The 17,467-nt window shown below is 41.7% G+C and overlaps 4 protein-coding genes across 21 annotated transcripts in view; 2 read left to right on the forward strand and 2 right to left on the reverse strand.

Annotated features, from left to right (window-relative positions):
* Positions 1-10,418, forward strand: part of CAP (Cbl-associated protein) — a 34,894-nt gene extending 24,476 nt beyond the window's left edge. For 10 of the 18 annotated variants that reach the window (XM_068289758.1, XM_068289759.1, XM_068289763.1 and 7 more), the window contains 8 exons: positions 135-187; positions 314-492; positions 5,095-5,172; positions 8,969-9,275; positions 9,339-9,453; positions 9,518-9,724; positions 9,788-10,023; positions 10,093-10,418. In XM_068289758.1, the coding sequence (XP_068145859.1) occupies positions 135-187; positions 314-492; positions 5,095-5,172; positions 8,969-9,275; positions 9,339-9,453; positions 9,518-9,724; positions 9,788-10,023; positions 10,093-10,261 (1,344 nt within the window). In that variant the 3' untranslated portion in view covers positions 10,262-10,418. Of the gene's footprint in view, positions 1-134; positions 188-313; positions 493-873; positions 4,882-5,094; positions 5,173-5,852; positions 6,472-7,147; positions 7,215-8,935; positions 9,276-9,338; positions 9,454-9,517; positions 9,725-9,787; positions 10,024-10,092 lie in introns of those variants that run through there. The other 8 variants (XM_068289775.1, XM_068289776.1, XM_068289762.1 and 5 more) reach the window with 6 other exon arrangements.
* Positions 10,419-11,450: 1,032 nt separating this feature from the next.
* RNaseZ (ribonuclease Z) lies at positions 11,451-14,118 on the reverse strand. Its single transcript, XM_068289778.1, has 2 exons — positions 12,848-14,118; positions 11,451-12,791 (listed from the first exon to the last, which is right to left on the reverse strand). Exons 1-2 carry the CDS (start codon positions 14,088-14,090, stop codon positions 11,716-11,718), a joined length of 2,319 nt encoding a protein of 772 aa, XP_068145879.1. The 5' UTR covers positions 14,091-14,118; the 3' UTR covers positions 11,451-11,715.
* A 113-nt stretch (positions 14,119-14,231) lies between these two features.
* On the forward strand, positions 14,232-15,185 carry LOC137576831 (uncharacterized protein C16C10.8). The gene has a single exon (XM_068290156.1). It carries the CDS (start codon positions 14,303-14,305, stop codon positions 15,125-15,127), a length of 825 nt encoding a protein of 274 aa, XP_068146257.1. The 5' UTR covers positions 14,232-14,302; the 3' UTR covers positions 15,128-15,185.
* Obp46a (Odorant-binding protein 46a) lies at positions 15,099-16,287 on the reverse strand. The gene is made up of 4 exons (XM_068290157.1): positions 15,847-16,287; positions 15,674-15,787; positions 15,455-15,611; positions 15,099-15,404 (listed from the first exon to the last, which is right to left on the reverse strand). The coding sequence occupies exons 1-4, from the start codon at positions 15,958-15,960 to the stop codon at positions 15,199-15,201; spliced, it is 591 nt and encodes a 196-aa protein (XP_068146258.1). The 5' UTR covers positions 15,961-16,287; the 3' UTR covers positions 15,099-15,198.
* Positions 16,288-17,467: the final 1,180 nt, after the last annotated feature.

The following is a 17,467-nucleotide window of genomic DNA, read 5'->3' on the forward strand; positions in this document are numbered from 1 at the left end:
CATTGCAAAAAAAAATATTTAATAAAAATAAAAAAAAAGGCACTCAATAAAATTACTAAAATTCAAATCAACCTTTTACGAACTTAATATGATTTTATGTTTAATCTATTTTTATTTCCATTTTATTTGACCAGAACCTAGAACAATCGAAACTATCGCCGCTCTACACAGAAGGCAATTTGTCAAGGTAAGTTAATGCCAGAAACTGATTCGAAATGATTCGAAAGATTCAGATATATGAAAGCTAAACAAGGAAAGAACAGATAACATGTTCGAAAATCTCATTAATTTATATATTTTGCAAATTTTTCAGAGCTTTGGCCAAAGAATCTGGTTATACCAGCGATTCGAATCTAGTCTTTCGCAAAAAGGAGCTATCTTTCGGTAGTCCTTTGAGTCCTGTTGAGCAGAAGCAAGCCTACAAAAGCTTACAGGCCGGTGGAGAACCGCCCTTGCTTGGCTTCCGTAAGCCAGCACCCGAGAAACCCAAAGGTAAGAGTCATTTGAGAAGTTTGCTCTTAACAATTAAATATTAACTAACTATACTTTGCTGGCGACTAATTACTAATTAATTCAACTTAACGGTGTTGGTTCCTACTTCCTCTTTTTTTGGGATCTTGACTTTTACACTCTATTTTTTTATACTTAGCACCTCTTATTAGTTTGACTCTCTCAATGAATTCTACAAATCTTTAGCACACACACTGCCAAACACTTCAGAATGTTAGACGATGCCAGAGTTGTTAAAGGTTCGTACCAGCACCAACCACCAAGAAATCCACAGAAAACCCACAGGGCACCTTCACTGGGCACAAAAACAAAAACGGCACGAGTTAAGCGCCTAATTGAATAAAGTTTCCTGTCTTCCTGCAGAAATTGTCGAAGAATTCGAATTTATACAGATAACACCGACTCTAACAAAAATACGAGTGAGCACTAAGGAGCTAAAGGAAGAACCAGAAGAGGAAGAACCAGTAGTCCCTAAACCGCAGCCACCACCTCCACCACCTCCGCCACCACCGCCACCACCTCCTCCACCATCTTCAGCAACGACAGGCAAAAAGGAAGAAAAAATGTTTTCCAACTTCTCGAAGAATTTGCCCTCGTTTATACCTTTAAGCAAGAAGCAGCAGCAGCAACAGCTGGATCAACCTGCTAATCCTCCTGCCCCACCAAATCGTAAGTCTTCCTGCACCAAAAGCACAGTGCGTGTGTCGACCAAGTCCCGGCATGAGCAATGCTTCCAACCACCTGGAGGCAATGGTTCTACCATCACGCTGCGTAAGGTTACCTCGAGCAGCTCATCGCGCCGGGAACCCATTTGCCGTTCAAAGTCCACGGGAGCTGTCTCCACTTTGTTGGCCACTCTAACGGCTACAAAGGAAACGCGTAATAAAGATGGATGCTTAACCCGAGTCCAACATCAACACTCTCGTTTGCGTTCCGTGAGTCCCAGTCGTCGTCGACCGCCGGCACGTATCCTGTTGGCTTTGCGTCAATCGAGCCGCAGTCCAGTGGCCTTTGGACGCAGCATCTCCAAGGAACGTAGTTTTGCAGAGGAGAAGAAACGTTTGGAGAATACTCTGCCAGCGAATCGAACAAATTTCGAAGCGAGCACTAATATCTTGAGAGATCCTCTGCTGAAATCTCCACAGGATGTAAGAGAAGCGGTGCGTTCGTATGCCACCTGTAAGGCGCAGCATTCGCGTAGCAAGTCCTTGCCTCGTCTACCTCGACATACAAACTCGACTGTAAGCACTACTACGCGTCATACTATGTGCTTTCCTCAAGTGCGTCCACAAAACTTACTAGATTGCACGCGTGCCCTGAAAAAGGCTCCGAAGAAGGGTAAGAACCAACCCAAAAGGGCATCGAATGATAGTCTGCCACGAAGCAATTCAACTTATTCCATTGACTCAATGGTCAGGGAGGAGGAAATCATATCGATAGCGCCACCCAAGACTTATGTGAGTAAGCCGAAGAGCTCGCCAGCTCCCAAGTGTCTAATGGGTCCTGTTCCTCTGCAAAACAGTCGCAGCGAGGGACATGTGCCCCGCAAGCAACGACAATTGGCCAAGAAGCAACCATTGAGCGATACGGTAAGAGAGAAAACCAACTTCTGGAATGACTACAATGCCAAGCAAGCCATGTCTCTGCCGCAGCAGACGACTTCCGCAACATCTGAGTACAAATTCTGTTCTCTGGAACCAGAAGATGTCTACGACTGTGTTCTTCCACCGAATAGCGGTTGCATTGAAGATCTCGTTTGGAAATATGAGAACAAAAATGTGGGTGAATCTCAAATAAAGGGCATAACAGATATAGCACGTCCTGTTTCACCTCATCCGGACTATGAGACCAAGTCACTCGATCGTCGTCGTTTCTCACCAACCCGTGAGGTGAGAGTACCCCAACGGGAAGTACGTTCGCCTTCTCGTCGTCGCATTGATAGCCTACGTTCCAAGGAGCAGGTAATTGCCCGTGCCAGCAGTCTAAGCAGTGCCGATGATCGTTCCAAGAGAGGAGCAGGTGCAACGTCGTCGGCAGCAACAAATAGCACAATCTATCAATGTGGTGATCTAGCCCACAGTGCCACCTCATTGAATCAGCATTTGGAACGACATAGTCCCAGTTGTCGATATCGCAATAATTGCGAACGATTCACCGAACTCAATCGTTTCTATAGCACTTTGGAACGTGTGGGTCAGCTGGAAAGGGCCACTTCATCAAGCAACTTTCATCCCTTGCGCAAGGATGCCGAACTCTTAGATTTCGATGAATGGCGCAAGGTGCGTCTCCATGAGCGTGCCGAAAAGGAACTACAATATTTGGTGGGTAAACTGCAAATGGATCAGCGTGAGCGTGATTTGCATTTTCGTTCCAAGGATATCAATGATCTAAAATGGCGCCACGAGGCCGATCAAGCTCTGAGTGCTAAGAAAAAGTCCGTGGAAGATTTGCGTGAGAATTTTGAGAAATGGCAAATCCTAAGACAAAAACAGCAACAGCAGTTAGAGGTGGAACAGCCACAACAACGTCAATGGCGTCGTAATACAGTGGCCGACTTGGCCACCACTTTGGAAAATGAAACGACTTTAGGATCGTCATCGACGACTACAACAACTGAACGTCATCTTAATAATGAGCTGGTAAGCACTTTGTCCAAGGATCAAATAAAGAAAATTACACAACAGCTAAACGAGATCTATGCGGGAGGCAACCGTGGTCAGAAGCCTACTATAGATGAACAATATATTGTAACTGTAGAGAAGACTTCAAACCAAAATCAACCGCCAAATACTCTGAAAGTACGTTGCAATTCAAGCATTACCAAGGAACAACTTTTGGAACCAGTTCTACGCAAAAGAGATGAACCACAACCGCGTGCTACACGCAGTCAATCGCCCGTGGTTATAGCCAGAGAAACTCGTGGAGCCATAGCTGCCAAAAATGCAGAACTAACCCTAACTAAGGGAGCACCCGATGTGCCGCCAAGACCCAAACCGATAGCCAGTTCAACTGTCATTCCTTTAACTAAAGTTGAGCAAGCCGAATCCCGAGAAGCTAGCGAGAACATCAACGAGAAGATTCAATACTTTGAAGAACGACAATATGATGAGCCACCCAAGACAATTTATCATGCCCGTGAGGACTCGTCACCCGATGAGGCAGAAGTTATGCGCCTGATCGAACAGAATATGCAGGCACGAAGGCAGCAGGCAAAACACATTCAAAGCCAAATACAGATTCAGAATCAGAGTCAGAATAAAATTCAAAGTCATGTGGAATTGAGTAACTCGCTGACCGATTTGAGTGGCATCTATGGCGAAAGACCAGCGGCAAGGGTAAATTTTCATTTGCACAGCCCACCCGTGAGGCCACCCGACGACGGCGAGCACGAACTAGTCAGCTTCGAGAATGGTTCTGTGGAGGATCCTCATCATCCAAGCGGCAGCATTGAGCTCTACGATTCCTACTATCGTTCTCGCAGCCTTTCACCCCAATCTCAGGTGTCGGCTTGCTCTTCAAGCTCCTATCTGCAGAGAGTCTACACAGGAGAAGTGCAGAAAATAAAAGAAAAATTTGAAAGTATTCAGAGTGAGAAACTTACAAATGATTTTTTTGGGCTTAGTTCGCTGCGGAAGGCGCGCAGCGATCCTGAATTCAATGCAGGATCAAAAGACGCCTTGGCTTCTGTAACGGATACAGAGCCCCAGAGGAAAACAATAATCAAACAAATCTCTCATTTACCATCGCCCACATTGAATGCGTCTAGAGGACGCTGTCGTCAACGTGCCTCACGTCTAATGCCCCACATTGATATCATTAGCAAGACGGCGGCTCTGAAGAAGGAATTACCACCACCACCACCAAAAGTGGTTAGTCCAACGCGTAGTCTAAGCAGTAACAGCAACTATATAGAGCGTCTAAGGAGTCGCTATGAATCAACGAGTGAAGCTGCCACCCTTCAATATCTGTCTACTTCCCATCCGGATCTGAGAGATGTCCATGAGAGTATTTCACCACACTTAAGTGCCAATTGGGTGGCCCACAAGCATCCTCATCCCGAACGTCTAGCTCCACCACAACCCAAGAAACCTCAACGACTAACGCCGGCGGTGGCAAGGGCCAAGTCTACTTCTCCACCACGACCAGCAAAATCGTCGCTACATCAACAGAAGAAGTCATTGCGTGATGACATCTTTGCCAATCAAAAGTTTGATCCACAAAAGCATCGCCCCAAAGCACGATATGTTCCCGATGGTGCCCCCGCTCCCACTCCCGCTCCGGGTCCCAAGCCAGCGACTACTCCTCTACGTGGTTCTGGTGTTGTTACCTTGGAACGCCTCAAAAGAGCTGGCATGGCGGTAACATTTAAAGGTGATTTATGGCATTGGGTGTGTTAGCGGTTAGTTAGAATTAACTGAGAAGGGTGGGCGAGAGAGGGAAATCTTAGTTTTATGCTTCGGTTGTTGTCACGCCTAATCCTGTAGAACTACTACTGCTGCTCCTGTTGTTTGCTTATAAAATTGGCCAATCTATTCTCTAAAACACATTATTATATGTAACAATATTTTTTCGGGGCACACACAGATTATGATTCGAGTGCTCCTCCCATACCGCCCCAGCCGCCAATCAAGGGTTTGGTGTCACCCCTATACGATGAGCCAGGTGAGTGATGATGGTCCGCAAAATTTACTAACTAGCTACAAAAATTTTGCTGCAATTTTTCTCCAAGCTATTGTCTAATCTGAAATATGAATGAATGCTCCTATGTTACATAGGTTGTTCTACGCAGGGAAAATTAGGGGAATTTCCTCTGCAAACTTATCAGTTAAAAATTTGAATTGTTTTCTAACCTATTGCATACTATAAGGGACAAGTTTCCCCCATTTCACAGTCCCAGATCCGCGTTTGTATTTTCTCACTATGTAGAGCGTCGTTTTTTTGGTTGCTGTCATTTTTGCTCTAGTTTGACCCCTCTTGAACGACCTTTAGGGAAAAGCGTTTTAACTAACGCGACATAAGAAAAATTTCCGCAATTTCACCAATTGCTATTTCCTTTATTTAAGCTAGGTGTGTCGACTGAGGAATTAGTAGTAGTCGTAGTAGTTGACCAAATTAATCGATATCGAGCAATAGCACCTGCCTGCTGCCGGCTAACTGTCAGTGTTGTGTGTTTTGTTTTGCTGACCTGCTTACCACCCCCTTTCGCCTTAGCCCGCTCAATGCCGGTCTGAGGGTTGGCGTTGCCATGGCCAAGACAACAAAACAAAAAATGGGAAAAGAACCTGTCACCGTATTGGTTATTGTTGGTTCAGTTCAGTTAGTTAGTTCCACTTAATCGTGCCAAAACGTTGTCAGAACGAAACGCGCATCCCATTCTAACCCAAAACGAATGGATTATGCAATAAATGAATAAATGGATTTGGACTCTTAGCACAAGAAAATGATACATCAAACTTTGGCCCCGCGACCCAACAATCATTCCATGCAAAATGGAAATGGACGCATTAGAAATCGAACTGGACACAGTGTTCACTGGCGTACGAATCCTCCCCCCAACCACTCCGAATACGAATTCACATAATCAAAAGTTATATCGTAGTTGCGATGATTTGGAAATGACGCAGGAAATAAGCAGGAACTATATTTATCGTGACGTCTATACCCAGCCACCACCTCCTCCTCCTCCTGTCCATTATCATGGGAGTATTTGTGATATTGCGAATTGTGGGAAAATCCTTTGGTTGCGACGTCAAGATGATGATTTTCCAGCTCCCATGGTGCCACCTCATCCTGCCGCAAGGGAAATTGGTTATCATGTGATAGGATTACCCCATACTCCCATGCCACATCAGAGGCAAGCCTATTTGGCCAATCAGCATGCCATCGGAGCCTCCATACCCCTCATAATGTGGCAGCAGCAGCAGCAGCAACAACAACAAAACCCTCACCTTAGCCAAAGCAGTTAGTATTTTCTCCCACTTCCCTTTTACCTCTATAGCCTGCTGCCTCTCTTCTTGGACTTTCTCATTTGCATAGATCGCGAACGTCGCCCCGCTACCTTGCCATGATTTTTGCACTTTCTCACGAATGTTAAAAAGAAAACTCGTTATCACTCGTAGTGTTGGCCAAAGAGATAAGGTGTAAAGAGAGAGTGAGAGAGAGTAAACCAGAGAGCTTACTCTTGGCACATGCTAGCCAGCTTTTTGCCACACTTCTCACGTTTCTTTGATAAAAAGCTTCAGGCCAGAGAGCTTAAACGATCTTGTGTGAAAGACAGTGGGACTAGAAGTGCCCCAACTTTGTTACAATTTCACACAACTATCTCTTTTATAGACAGGGATGGATTAAGCCAATGGCCAATAGGTAATTCTGATGATTTAGAAAGGTAGTGTTGGGTGGGAAGAAATCAGTTTTCCCAAAATTTGATCACTTGTAAGTCACGTCACATTCTTGCTTCTCTCTTTCTGCTCCACTGTAGCCCCACTGAGAGCAACCGATCAACAATTAAACGTGACTTTTTCGGCGCCACAACGGCATTCGTAGTACTGATATTGTTCCGAGTTACTCATTGCGAAGTCTTCGCTCATCGCTCTCCACAGTCTTGTGTCTTGTTTGGGGTGGGGGAAAAACTTTTTCATTCAGTTTCGGTTTCAATTGGATTCAGTATCGGTTTTGGGTTTCAGTTGAGCGCCACGCGAGCTTCGGTGAGTGTGTGAGTGACTGAGTGAGCGGGTTTCGTTTGGTGGTTTGCCTTTTCCTTCCTAGCTTTTTGTGTGGCAAGTCGAGCGTTAAGTTGTCTGTTTGTTGGTTTGTTTATTTGTGTCTGTCTCTCATTTATTCTGGTTTTATCAGGCAATTTTCCTTGGCCTTCGAACTGAATCACATTTGTCTACTGATTGATTATACATAGAAGTGACTAATCAGCGGTAAATTGGAACAACAGAAGAAACGTTTTAGAAAAGTAAACAATTATCAATTGAGAAATGTGTGAAATGAAAAGTGACAGCGTTTTGTTAAAGAAAAGCCTTGGAAAAACCCGGCTTACATGTGTGTGTGTGTGTGTTTTTGCTGTGAAAGATGAAAATCGGCAACGCTTTCAAATGCTTTGGTCATGGCAAATCAAGTGAAAGTGAAAAATCTCTTTTAAGTGTCAATTAAAACCTTTTTGTACATGAACATGACTACAACACAAAATGCTGCTAATTGTTGTTGTTTTTTTTTCTTTTTTTCTTTACGTTATTGTTTTTGTACAAATATTTAACCAAGTGCCGCTCCCCTGAAAAGAAATAAAAAAACAGTTTTCTTTCACTCTCTAAGAAATTGTTGTCTCTTGTCGTCACGCAAATTCATTTAAGGTTTTTTTTTTTTTTATCAGCTGCGCAATTCTATTAAACAAATTCCAGATGAAAAACTTTTCAATGTAACTCAATTAAAATGATATTTTATTGCCTATATATTATGCATGTCGAGGCCAGTTCTATAAAGCTGGCAAAGCTTGGTTAATATATTAGGAAAGAGATAAGATATCTGTTTAAATATTCAATTAACCATTTGAAAAATTAACTTCAATTTGAGTCTCATTTTCTATGGAATAAGACCTAATTCAATTTAAGCCAATCAAAAGAGCGAATTAAGCAGGGGCGGAGCATTTAAGCTTCTCTAAGGGGTGCCCTCTTAAATATGCAATAAATAGAGCAAAAACTTCTAATTTATCATCCAAAAAGAATTCATTCAATCGAAAGAGGATGTTAACAGAACTAAAGTATGCAACATGATGATTAACGTTAATTTGAGTCTCATTTTCACAAAGAAAAGGACTTAATTCCACTTTGGTCCCTCGAAAAAGAATATTAAGCAGGGGCAACATTCGACAAACATAGAAAATTGTCTATTAGCAATGAGAAACACTTTTTTTTTAGATAAGATCAGAATTTATGGAGCTGGAGAGTAGCTAAAGCCATACCGAATCATATCAGATCATTTTTGCTGTCCAACTACGTCCTTGTCCTCCCTTAGATGCTTAAGGGGGGATAAGAGTTATCTCTCACGAGATTCTTAAAGAATTGTTTATTTGCTTAGCAATTGGCATTGTGGTGGGTTAGCGACCCGATCAGACAACCGACACTATCGTCTTAGATAACCCTCCTACCCAAAGGTTTCATAACAGCAGCAGCATTTTTTTTTTTTTTGCGGTTAGATCGTATTACACTTGTCTATCGCCTATATAGTCAGAGTTTATTTTTAAAATATAAATAAACAAAGTCACACTCACGTACACACACACATACACACAGTCACCGCTTATTAGTCAATTCTTGTGGGACAGAGAAAAGAATCTGTCTTATCGCCGAAAACGGGGGACGGAACCAAAACCAAATGTTGAGGGTGCTTCTTTTTAATCTAATCAAAATCTTTTCCTAATTAGAATCTCCTTCGAATCGTTATTATTATCAAACAGATGTCAACATCCATTTCAAGACACCCGTGAGGCATGAATATAAGCAAAATATAAGCGAAGAGGAGTTAGCAATACGTCAAGCGGAGCATATGCAAAAATTATATCAAGAAGAAAGAAGACGCAAATATCTACAGGAGCTGCAGGACATGAATTCACGTCGGCATACAGATAATTTTACGCCCTCACAGAAATCGCCCATAGCCCTGAATCGCTATGACGATTTTCCCACAGATGTTACACTTAAATCTCTAGTGGGGCCCAAAACAGTGGCCAAAGCCCTCTACAACTTCCAGGGACAGACCTCCAAGTAAGTAAACGAGATTGGAGATCCTCCTGAATAAAATATTAAACAAATTTTCTCTTCTTGTAGGGAACTTTCCTTCCGCAAAGGTGACACCATCTATATAAGGCGACAGATTGATGCCAATTGGTTTGAAGGTGAACATAATGCCATGATTGGGTTGCTGCCAGCCAGTTATGTGGAGGTTAGTCCAAGTACTATGCACCTAAAGGGCCACTAGCTTATAATTTGTCATTTGTTTCCTCTAGATTGTGAGTAGAGATGGTGCTCGTACTCCAGCCAAACGTCCCTCGGAGGGCCAGGCACGTGCCAAATATAATTTCCAGGCGCAATCTGGCATTGAGCTATCCCTAAACAAAGGCGAGTTGGTAACACTCACACGACGTGTGGATGGCAATTGGTTTGAGGGTAAAATAGCCAATCGTAAAGGCATCTTCCCTGTGTCTTATGTAGAGGTAAACTTAATAAGCTAAGCCATATAGACATGGAATCGATAACTAATTGGTGTTTTATCCTAGATACTCACCGATATTGGAGCAGAGGATATAGCGGCTAGAACGACAACCACCGTGATTAACAGTCAGAGTACCACAAATTTGCGACCCAATTTAGATGTGCTGCGCACAAATATCAACAATGAGTTCAACACTCTAACCCAGAATGGTGCCCAACCCCCGAATGGCATACTGAAGGATACGCGAGGATTGCACAAAACCGATGCCCTCCATGTGGATACCACTTCTGAGCCAGTGGCGTAAGTTATCAATCAGAAACTAAATTGAAGTTGTCCTTAAACTAATGTTAATCCCCCGTTTTCCTTTAGTTATCGCGCTCTCTACAAATACCGCCCACAAAATTCCGATGAACTGGAACTGCTGGAGGGTGATCTGGTGCATGTTTTAGAGAAATGCGATGATGGATGGTTTGTGGGCACCTCACAGCGTACAGGCTGCTTTGGCACATTCCCTGGCAACTATGTGGAACGTGCCTAATCAAATTAGACCCCTGGAACCGAAGGATATTCAAATTTTTTGGTCCCCTCGTCTCGTCGTTTCTGCCCCCTAAAATAATAATAATACTATAAATGTTCATCTCTAATCTTAAAAAGAATTTGTAGTCTAATCAAATAATTTTGAATATTAACTAGAACGATCTGAGCGATTGTGGGTCATGAAAAAAGCAGCTAAATGGAAAAACAAAACAAAAACCATACAAAAAAACACGTTATTATTTAATTATTTTATGTTGTTGTTAAATTCTTCTTCTTATCTTCATTCTCTTTAATTTAAAATAATGTAAAACTATTTATTTATTTTTAAAACAAAAACAGAGCATTAATTATATGAATGTTGAAATTATATTTAACTCCCCCCCCCCCCTCTCCACTATATCTCCTCCATCCACGGAACCGCGCTCCTCCAACACAAAACACAGAAACCCCCAAAAAAAAAAAAAAAAAAAAAAGAGATCTAAATTAAGTCTCACTTAAACAAAAATCTTTCCCGTTTACCTACTAATTTTAACTAGTCACAGCTAATTTCCAAAAAAAACATTGAAAAATCCCAAAAAAAAAAAAGTTTTGAAAAACATTTTTAAAGAAAATGAGAGCCATTTGTGAGTTTTTGTCAATGAAAAGTGCCTTAAACAAATGAAACTCTATTGACTTGAAAGCGAACCAGAAGTGCCCTTTGTTGATGATTATTAATAATAATAAAATATAATATTTATATAAACACACATACACCAACACACACAGAAATACACCCTGTTGCAAGCGTATTTAGTAAATAAAGAAAACAAACTACAAACAAAAAAAACAACAAAAAGTTATGAAACTATTTTTGACTTTGAACTGGTATCTTCTATATGGATATAGAATTCTGTAATGTTTCAATAATTGTGAGTAACTTAGATCAAACATTTTCATCCAAGATCTTTGTGATCATCTTATCTTATCTTAGTAATATCTAGATGACTTTTTTTAATATGGTTCAAAAACAAATTTCAAATGAACTGCCTTCTATACCTTTATCGGGTTAGATCTAGATTTTATTAGAGCGATTTTTATGTCCATTTCAGTTATACAAATTTAGACATCTCTTCTTAACTTTTAAATCTCTTCTCATCTTAAAGACTTTTCTCATGGGACAAGCTTGACATAAAAAACGTAATATTTTCAAATAGCGGACATAAATCAGGCATAAGTTATATACTTAAGTATTTAATTCATGGTTTAATTGCTGGGCAAAGAGTATACATAGAATATGCAATAAAATAAATATAAAAATTCAACAGTTTATGTTTAAGATATAGTGAATACACATACATACCTCGGTTAACTTAACTAAACTTTTGCTTAAGTTAAAGATCTCTTACTGATCTTAGCTTTGAAACGATGATATACCATATGATCATGATAAGCTTAGCCTATTTGAATGATTAGCTGCTACGTTTCGGCCAATTTGCGTTTCCTCTCCTGTTTGAGTTCCCTTTTCACAGCTCGCTGTTCCAATTCTTCGGTATATTCCGCATACATGGCCATAAGGGCTGGATACAACTTATGGTAATCTTGCAGATCTTCAAGGGTAACCTGCATATTGTCAAAGGCAATGGCCACATGCTTCATATCATCCACACTGGGCAGACGTGGGCACTTGGCATAGCGTTGAGAGAAATGGGTTAGAATTGTGTGCTTGGCTTGCATGTCACGTCCCTGCTGAATGGCCTGAGAGATGGTGCTGTGTGTCTTAATACGGGCTTCTTCCTCTAGATCATCCTCCATGGTGGCCTCGTGTATGAGAATGGTTGAATCACGACCCAGCTCAATGAGATCCAGGCAGGGCATAGTGTCGCCACTGTAAGTTACCTTAATGGGCTCATTTTCATGTTTCGCTTCCAGTGTTAGGCTAATACCAAATGCGTTGGGACAATGTCTTACCAGGCAAGTGGATATTGATGTTATGCCCAAGGGTTCAAGGCTTTCATCACTCAGTGGCTGCTGTAGAAGATCACCATTGGCCACCATCGTATAGGATCCAGCTATATCTTCAATTTGACTATGATAGAACTGCAACCAGGGTTCAATTTGCCGCGGAGCAAGCAAAATCAGGGGCTTCGCATGGGGAAAGAGCTGTTTCCGTTCTCGCAGGAGGCCAATTAGACCCATGTGATGATCGGCATGCAGATGAGACACATAGATGGCTTGCAATTGCTCGAGTACCTCTTGAGCCTTTGGTTGACCAAAGAAACGTATAATCTGGCCATAGGTTCCCTCACCGCAATCCAAGAGAATAAAACCTTTTGCAGATGTTTGTATCAAAATCGAACTAACATTTCGTGTTTTGTTGGGTATACATGAGCCAGTGCCCAAGAATATGAGACGAGGATAAGTATTCGTAGAGATTGGAACGTTCTTTGATTCACTTTTCAGTTGGGTCAGCAACTCTGTGAAACCAGCAACCGCATGAGTTTCCTTTATGTATTCCTCGGGTGTTAGTTTCACCTCCAGAGAGCGATCCAAACCTGCAAGAAAGGGAATTAAAATAAAAGTTTAGTTCTAGATATACCAATCTACTTACATTTTCTTGGTCGCAAATGAAAACTGGTCATTGAGACGACTCCCGCTTCATCTCCAGCTCTATTTTCTGTCACTTCTTTCTCTAATTCTGTCTCTTGGTCATCCTCTTCCAGTTTGGTTTTCTTCAAGTTCTGACTCAGTGGACATGGGACTGGCTCTTGAAGCAGAGGAAATATCTGAGGATTCAATTGATTCAACTGATGTTGAATCCTATGAGCAGCTGCATATCCAGAGAAGGCATTTTGTGGTGAACTTAAATATATGTTCTGAGTATCTTGAGAGAAATTGTCTGTTAAAAACGTTTGGTATTCCGGCAGACTGGATACTTCATGGGGAGTAAAATGAATCACAAGGGCTACCACTCCGAGCTTGGTTTTACCCAAATCCTTAAATATATTAGCCTGCTCCTTAAGGGAAGGCAAAAAATCCCTATCTGGTAGATCAATAAACACAAAAGACAAGGCCGTTTCGGCGGGCTCGGTGACATCTGCAGAGCGGACTACCCGACCATCGGGCAAAGTGACATCTTGTCCATTTTTTAGTTGTCCCATAAGAGGACCAGGCTTAAGACCCTGTTCCACACATTTCACAAGATTAAGGGCTCCTGGACGGGGTTTCATTTGGCATATATAACTCATGACGACTTGCTCCAGACCATCTATTGTCTTTTTTATAGGCACCGCCTCCACTTTCAGAATAGAATCCTCAAATGTTTTGCCTTCAGTGCAATCTTCTGTTTGCATTTGTAGATTTTTGAGAACCACAAAACGTCGCATCGATTGCAGCATAGTCGAGAGATGAGCTGGTCCATGCAGGCCCACCTGTCTAACACCAGCATCTTGAATGGTAAGGGCAAGACCAGGCAAGCCGCCCACCGTCGACCACGTGTTGCGTGTCACAAAGATGTGCTCCAATCGCGACAGACGCGTCCGATGCTCATGGGCCAGCCGCTGGGTTCCCTCGCCACAGTTAAAAAGATAGCGTGATTGGTCGGTGAACAGGTAAACCGAACTGGGTGAACCATTGGCTCCGTTGCCCAGCACCTGGAGATTCACGGTCCCAGGCACAACTGAAGCCAGCTTTTTACGCAATACATTCGGCTCTCGTGTATACTTGGCGGGCAATGGATCAGTGGCAGCTGCACCCACCACAGAGCTACTCATATTGATGAGGCGATGGATTTGCTGACGACGACGAAGATGTTGTCCATAAAGCAAAGGTCTCGAGAATTTCAAAATAATCATTGGCAATTGAGTCAGTTGTGCTGCCAGAAACAACAACATTAACACTCTGGCAACACAGTTACCGTACACTTGGATTGGTCACCCTACATTTACCCTACTTCCCAGTATTTTGCTCGAAATTGAGTTGCCTGCACTGGTCCACCACTAGAAATGCCCACGTGCGTTTATGTTTGAATTTGTTTAATTTTTGTATTGTCAGCCGGTTCAACAGAATGGTCTTCTTCACCTGTAATATCTGCGGCGAGAGCGTTAAGAAACCCGCTGTGGAGAAGCACTACCAGCAACGATGCCGCGGCAACCAAAAGAATGTCTCCTGCATGGACTGTCTCAAGGATTTCTATGGTGAAGACTATGTAGCCCATACCAAATGCATATCGGAGGCTCAAAAATATGCCAATCAAAATTCCAACTTTGTGGCCAAAGAGCCGCGTAACAAAAACGCTCAAAAGCAGGAAGGCTGGATGGACATCATTCGTGCCATTTTGGACAGCACGGATTACCAGTTGACGCCAGCGCTCCGCAACGCCTTCCAACGTCTGCAATCCGTCGATAATGTGCCCCGTAAAAAGGCCAAATTTGAAAACTTTGTGGGCAACTGCATACACATGCCAAGGCCACAGGCCAGCCAGGTGTGGGATATTCTCGAAAAGGAGCTGAATAAAATGAAAGCAGCCAAACAACAAGAATTGGCCAAATTGAAGGAGCAAAAAGAATCCCAGAAGCAGCAAGAAGTAGAAAAAGAGGAACAGCCGCCCAGCAAAAAAGCCAAACTTGACAATGGCCATGACATTGAGGAATCTACCGAATCCACCGAATTCGATTGGGCTGCCCAATTAACTAAACTTGTGGGCAAGCAATCCGATGGCAGTATTTTCCAAGAGAAATTGAAAAAGAAGCTACTCAAAAAGTATCTCAAACATTTGACCCTCTCGGAGTTAAGCGAGAAGCAAACTAAGAAATTTGATAAGAAATTCGACAAACATTTAAAAAAATGTGAAACGCTAAAACTCGAAGGGGATCTTGTTAAGCAGTTATAGCTTAATTAATTTTTATATATATGTATGTAGGAAATAAATCATATATAATTTATATCCATTTGCTCCAGCCATTAATATTTCACATAATGCATGCATTCCCGCAAATAGTCTCTGCTTATCTTGCATTGGGGACTCTCACGGAAACGATGAGCTGGGCAATTCAATATCATTTCATTGGACACACATTCCATGACCAACCCCGGATACGGATGGCAGCCATAACGTGTCAGACGTTTGGCCAATTGCTTAACACTTGCGCGAGGCAACAAGGAAAGGGCTACGAAAGGATTAGGTTTAGGATGGATACTGGTATTCTCTTTTGCTTACCATGTTTATCACATTTGATGTAGGTCTGATATAGAAGAGCCTCATCCGCATCATCAGCCAGTTCACTTTCCAAATGCTCTCGCACAGCGCGAAGATTCAAAGATTGGCGATTTGGTCTTAGGAAATCGGAGCTATTGAATGTACATTCAGAGGTACACTAACAGAGATGAGAATCGTTAGTATTTTACTTGAATATTTGTGGTTTAATGGATTACTCACAAACATATAGAGTTGCTCTTCCTGATCGTTGGTATAGTGGATCTTTTCATGCCAATTGATTTGGCATTCGGTAAACTGACGACTCTCATCATGTAAGTCACAGCAGAAATCGTGCTATTAACAAATATTAGATGATTAAACGAAATGTAGATATAGAAATCCTACTGCCATACCATGGTGTCCATATTATTAAATTCGCAATCCTCATTCATTGGCCCAGCAGGATTGGCTGTCACCCTCGAGCCAGTCGTTGCTAGTAGAATGATTAAGCAGAGATTAGGCCACATTTTACTATGTAGAATTTTTCCATGAACTTCAACGTTTTTATATGTTACTCCAAAAGTCGATTTAATTTTTGGCTAATTTTGCGTAACATTTAATGGTTTTTAATTACGAGCCAAATTTAAGTTTATATTTCTTTTTGGGTTTTGGGTAATTATGATCATCATCGTCATCATCATCAGCCCGCTTCCCGACTATTGCAGTATGACTGCGGTTTTGGTTCTGGACGTTCTGGGAGAGGTCGTTCTGCTCCAATTCCTGGAATGCATTTCCACGTGCAATGATAAATGATGGAAGGCCCATGGAGGCATCCATCAGACATGATTCCAAATATAGCTAAGAAGATATATAGAGACCAAGAGAGAGAGAGAGAGGGAGAGATAGATGGAGAAATGAAACACGCACTTGGACATGGCTGATGTCTAACAAATGCATGCGGAAGCATTATATATCCCACACCCATTCCCCGATACCTCGCTGCTGAGCATTCCCTTTAGCATTCAGCTGCAACTAATTAACCGAGAAATACATCATAAATAGTACATCCCTTCCCTTCTCTTCTCTGGAACATCATCAGTCAAGTCACAGACTTTGAGTCGCTCCAAAAGAAGTTTCCATTTGTTTATTTTTGACTCATGGTAAAAGGAAAGAGGGGTATGCGGGAGTGTGTTAGAATGGGTGTGTGTGGTAGGTAGGATATGCATTTTGTTATGGCGGCGCTTCATAGTGGCATATGGCCATAAGACAGACATAGACAAGGGATCATGTTAAAGGTGTAGCTAGAGCAATCAAGCGGCACGTGCCCCTACATCTTTGCCGATGAAGTTCACCATCTAGAAGAATTGGGAACATTTTGTTTTCCAAACGCCTAACTAGGCGCATTTTTTTTGGGAATGAGATTTTGAAACCCAATCGGAAACCCAACCCAATCTAGAAAATTATGTCACGCAGATGTTTATAATAAATTGAAACTTTAAAAAAAAAAAAAAAATTGTATTTCAGACTTTTAATTGGAGTTTAAATAAGTTGTATTAAAGTCAAAACAACTTTAGTAAATTGCTAAATACTCTAAACCTAAATATCACGATCTTTCCCAGTTTAAAACCATAAACTGTTATCAAAATGTAATCACATTGTTGTTACTCTTATCTTATATTTAATAACTTGATATTTTTCTATATAATGAAAAGTTTCTCATTTAAAAAAGGATTTTCCTTTAACGATATCTCCATGATTGATGGTTTCTCTATGTTATAGTGTTACGATCCGACGAATTTTCAAATTTTATCAGTAGCTTAGGGCGTAGAGTTAATAGACGGACGGGCAGACGGATACGAGTATGGCTAGATTGACTTGACTTTATAAGCTGTTCGAGAATAGATATACATAAGTTGTTGATAGGATCGAATACATCTACTTTTGTAGATTACATGTGTGATTTTTTGATAACCTTTTTCACAAGGCTATGAAACAAATTAATTTCGATTTTCACGCTTTTTTTTACAGACACTT

Source organism: Drosophila tropicalis, unplaced genomic scaffold (genome assembly GCF_018151085.1).
Source record: "Drosophila tropicalis isolate 14030-0801.00 unplaced genomic scaffold, ASM1815108v1 contig_593, whole genome shotgun sequence".
NCBI classification, from domain to species: Eukaryota; Metazoa; Arthropoda; class Insecta; order Diptera; family Drosophilidae; genus Drosophila; species Drosophila tropicalis.

Coding starts and splice junctions, on each gene's coding strand:
- RNaseZ (XM_068289778.1), bottom strand. CDS start 14,090: ATGATTATTTTGAAATTCTCGAGACCTTTGCTTTATGGACAACATCTT. Junction 12,792..12,847: donor TCATTTGCGACCAAGAAAAT/GTAAGTAGATTG, acceptor CCTTTCTTGCAG/GTTTGGATCGCTCTCTGGAG.
- LOC137576831 (XM_068290156.1), top strand. CDS start 14,303: ATGGTCTTCTTCACCTGTAATATCTGCGGCGAGAGCGTTAAGAAACCC.
- Obp46a (XM_068290157.1), bottom strand. CDS start 15,960: ATGTGGCCTAATCTCTGCTTAATCATTCTACTAGCAACGACTGGCTCG. Junction 15,788..15,846: donor TTAATAATATGGACACCATG/GTATGGCAGTAG, acceptor ATTTGTTAATAG/CACGATTTCTGCTGTGACTT. Junction 15,612..15,673: donor AAGAGCAACTCTATATGTTT/GTGAGTAATCCA, acceptor CATCTCTGTTAG/TGTACCTCTGAATGTACATT.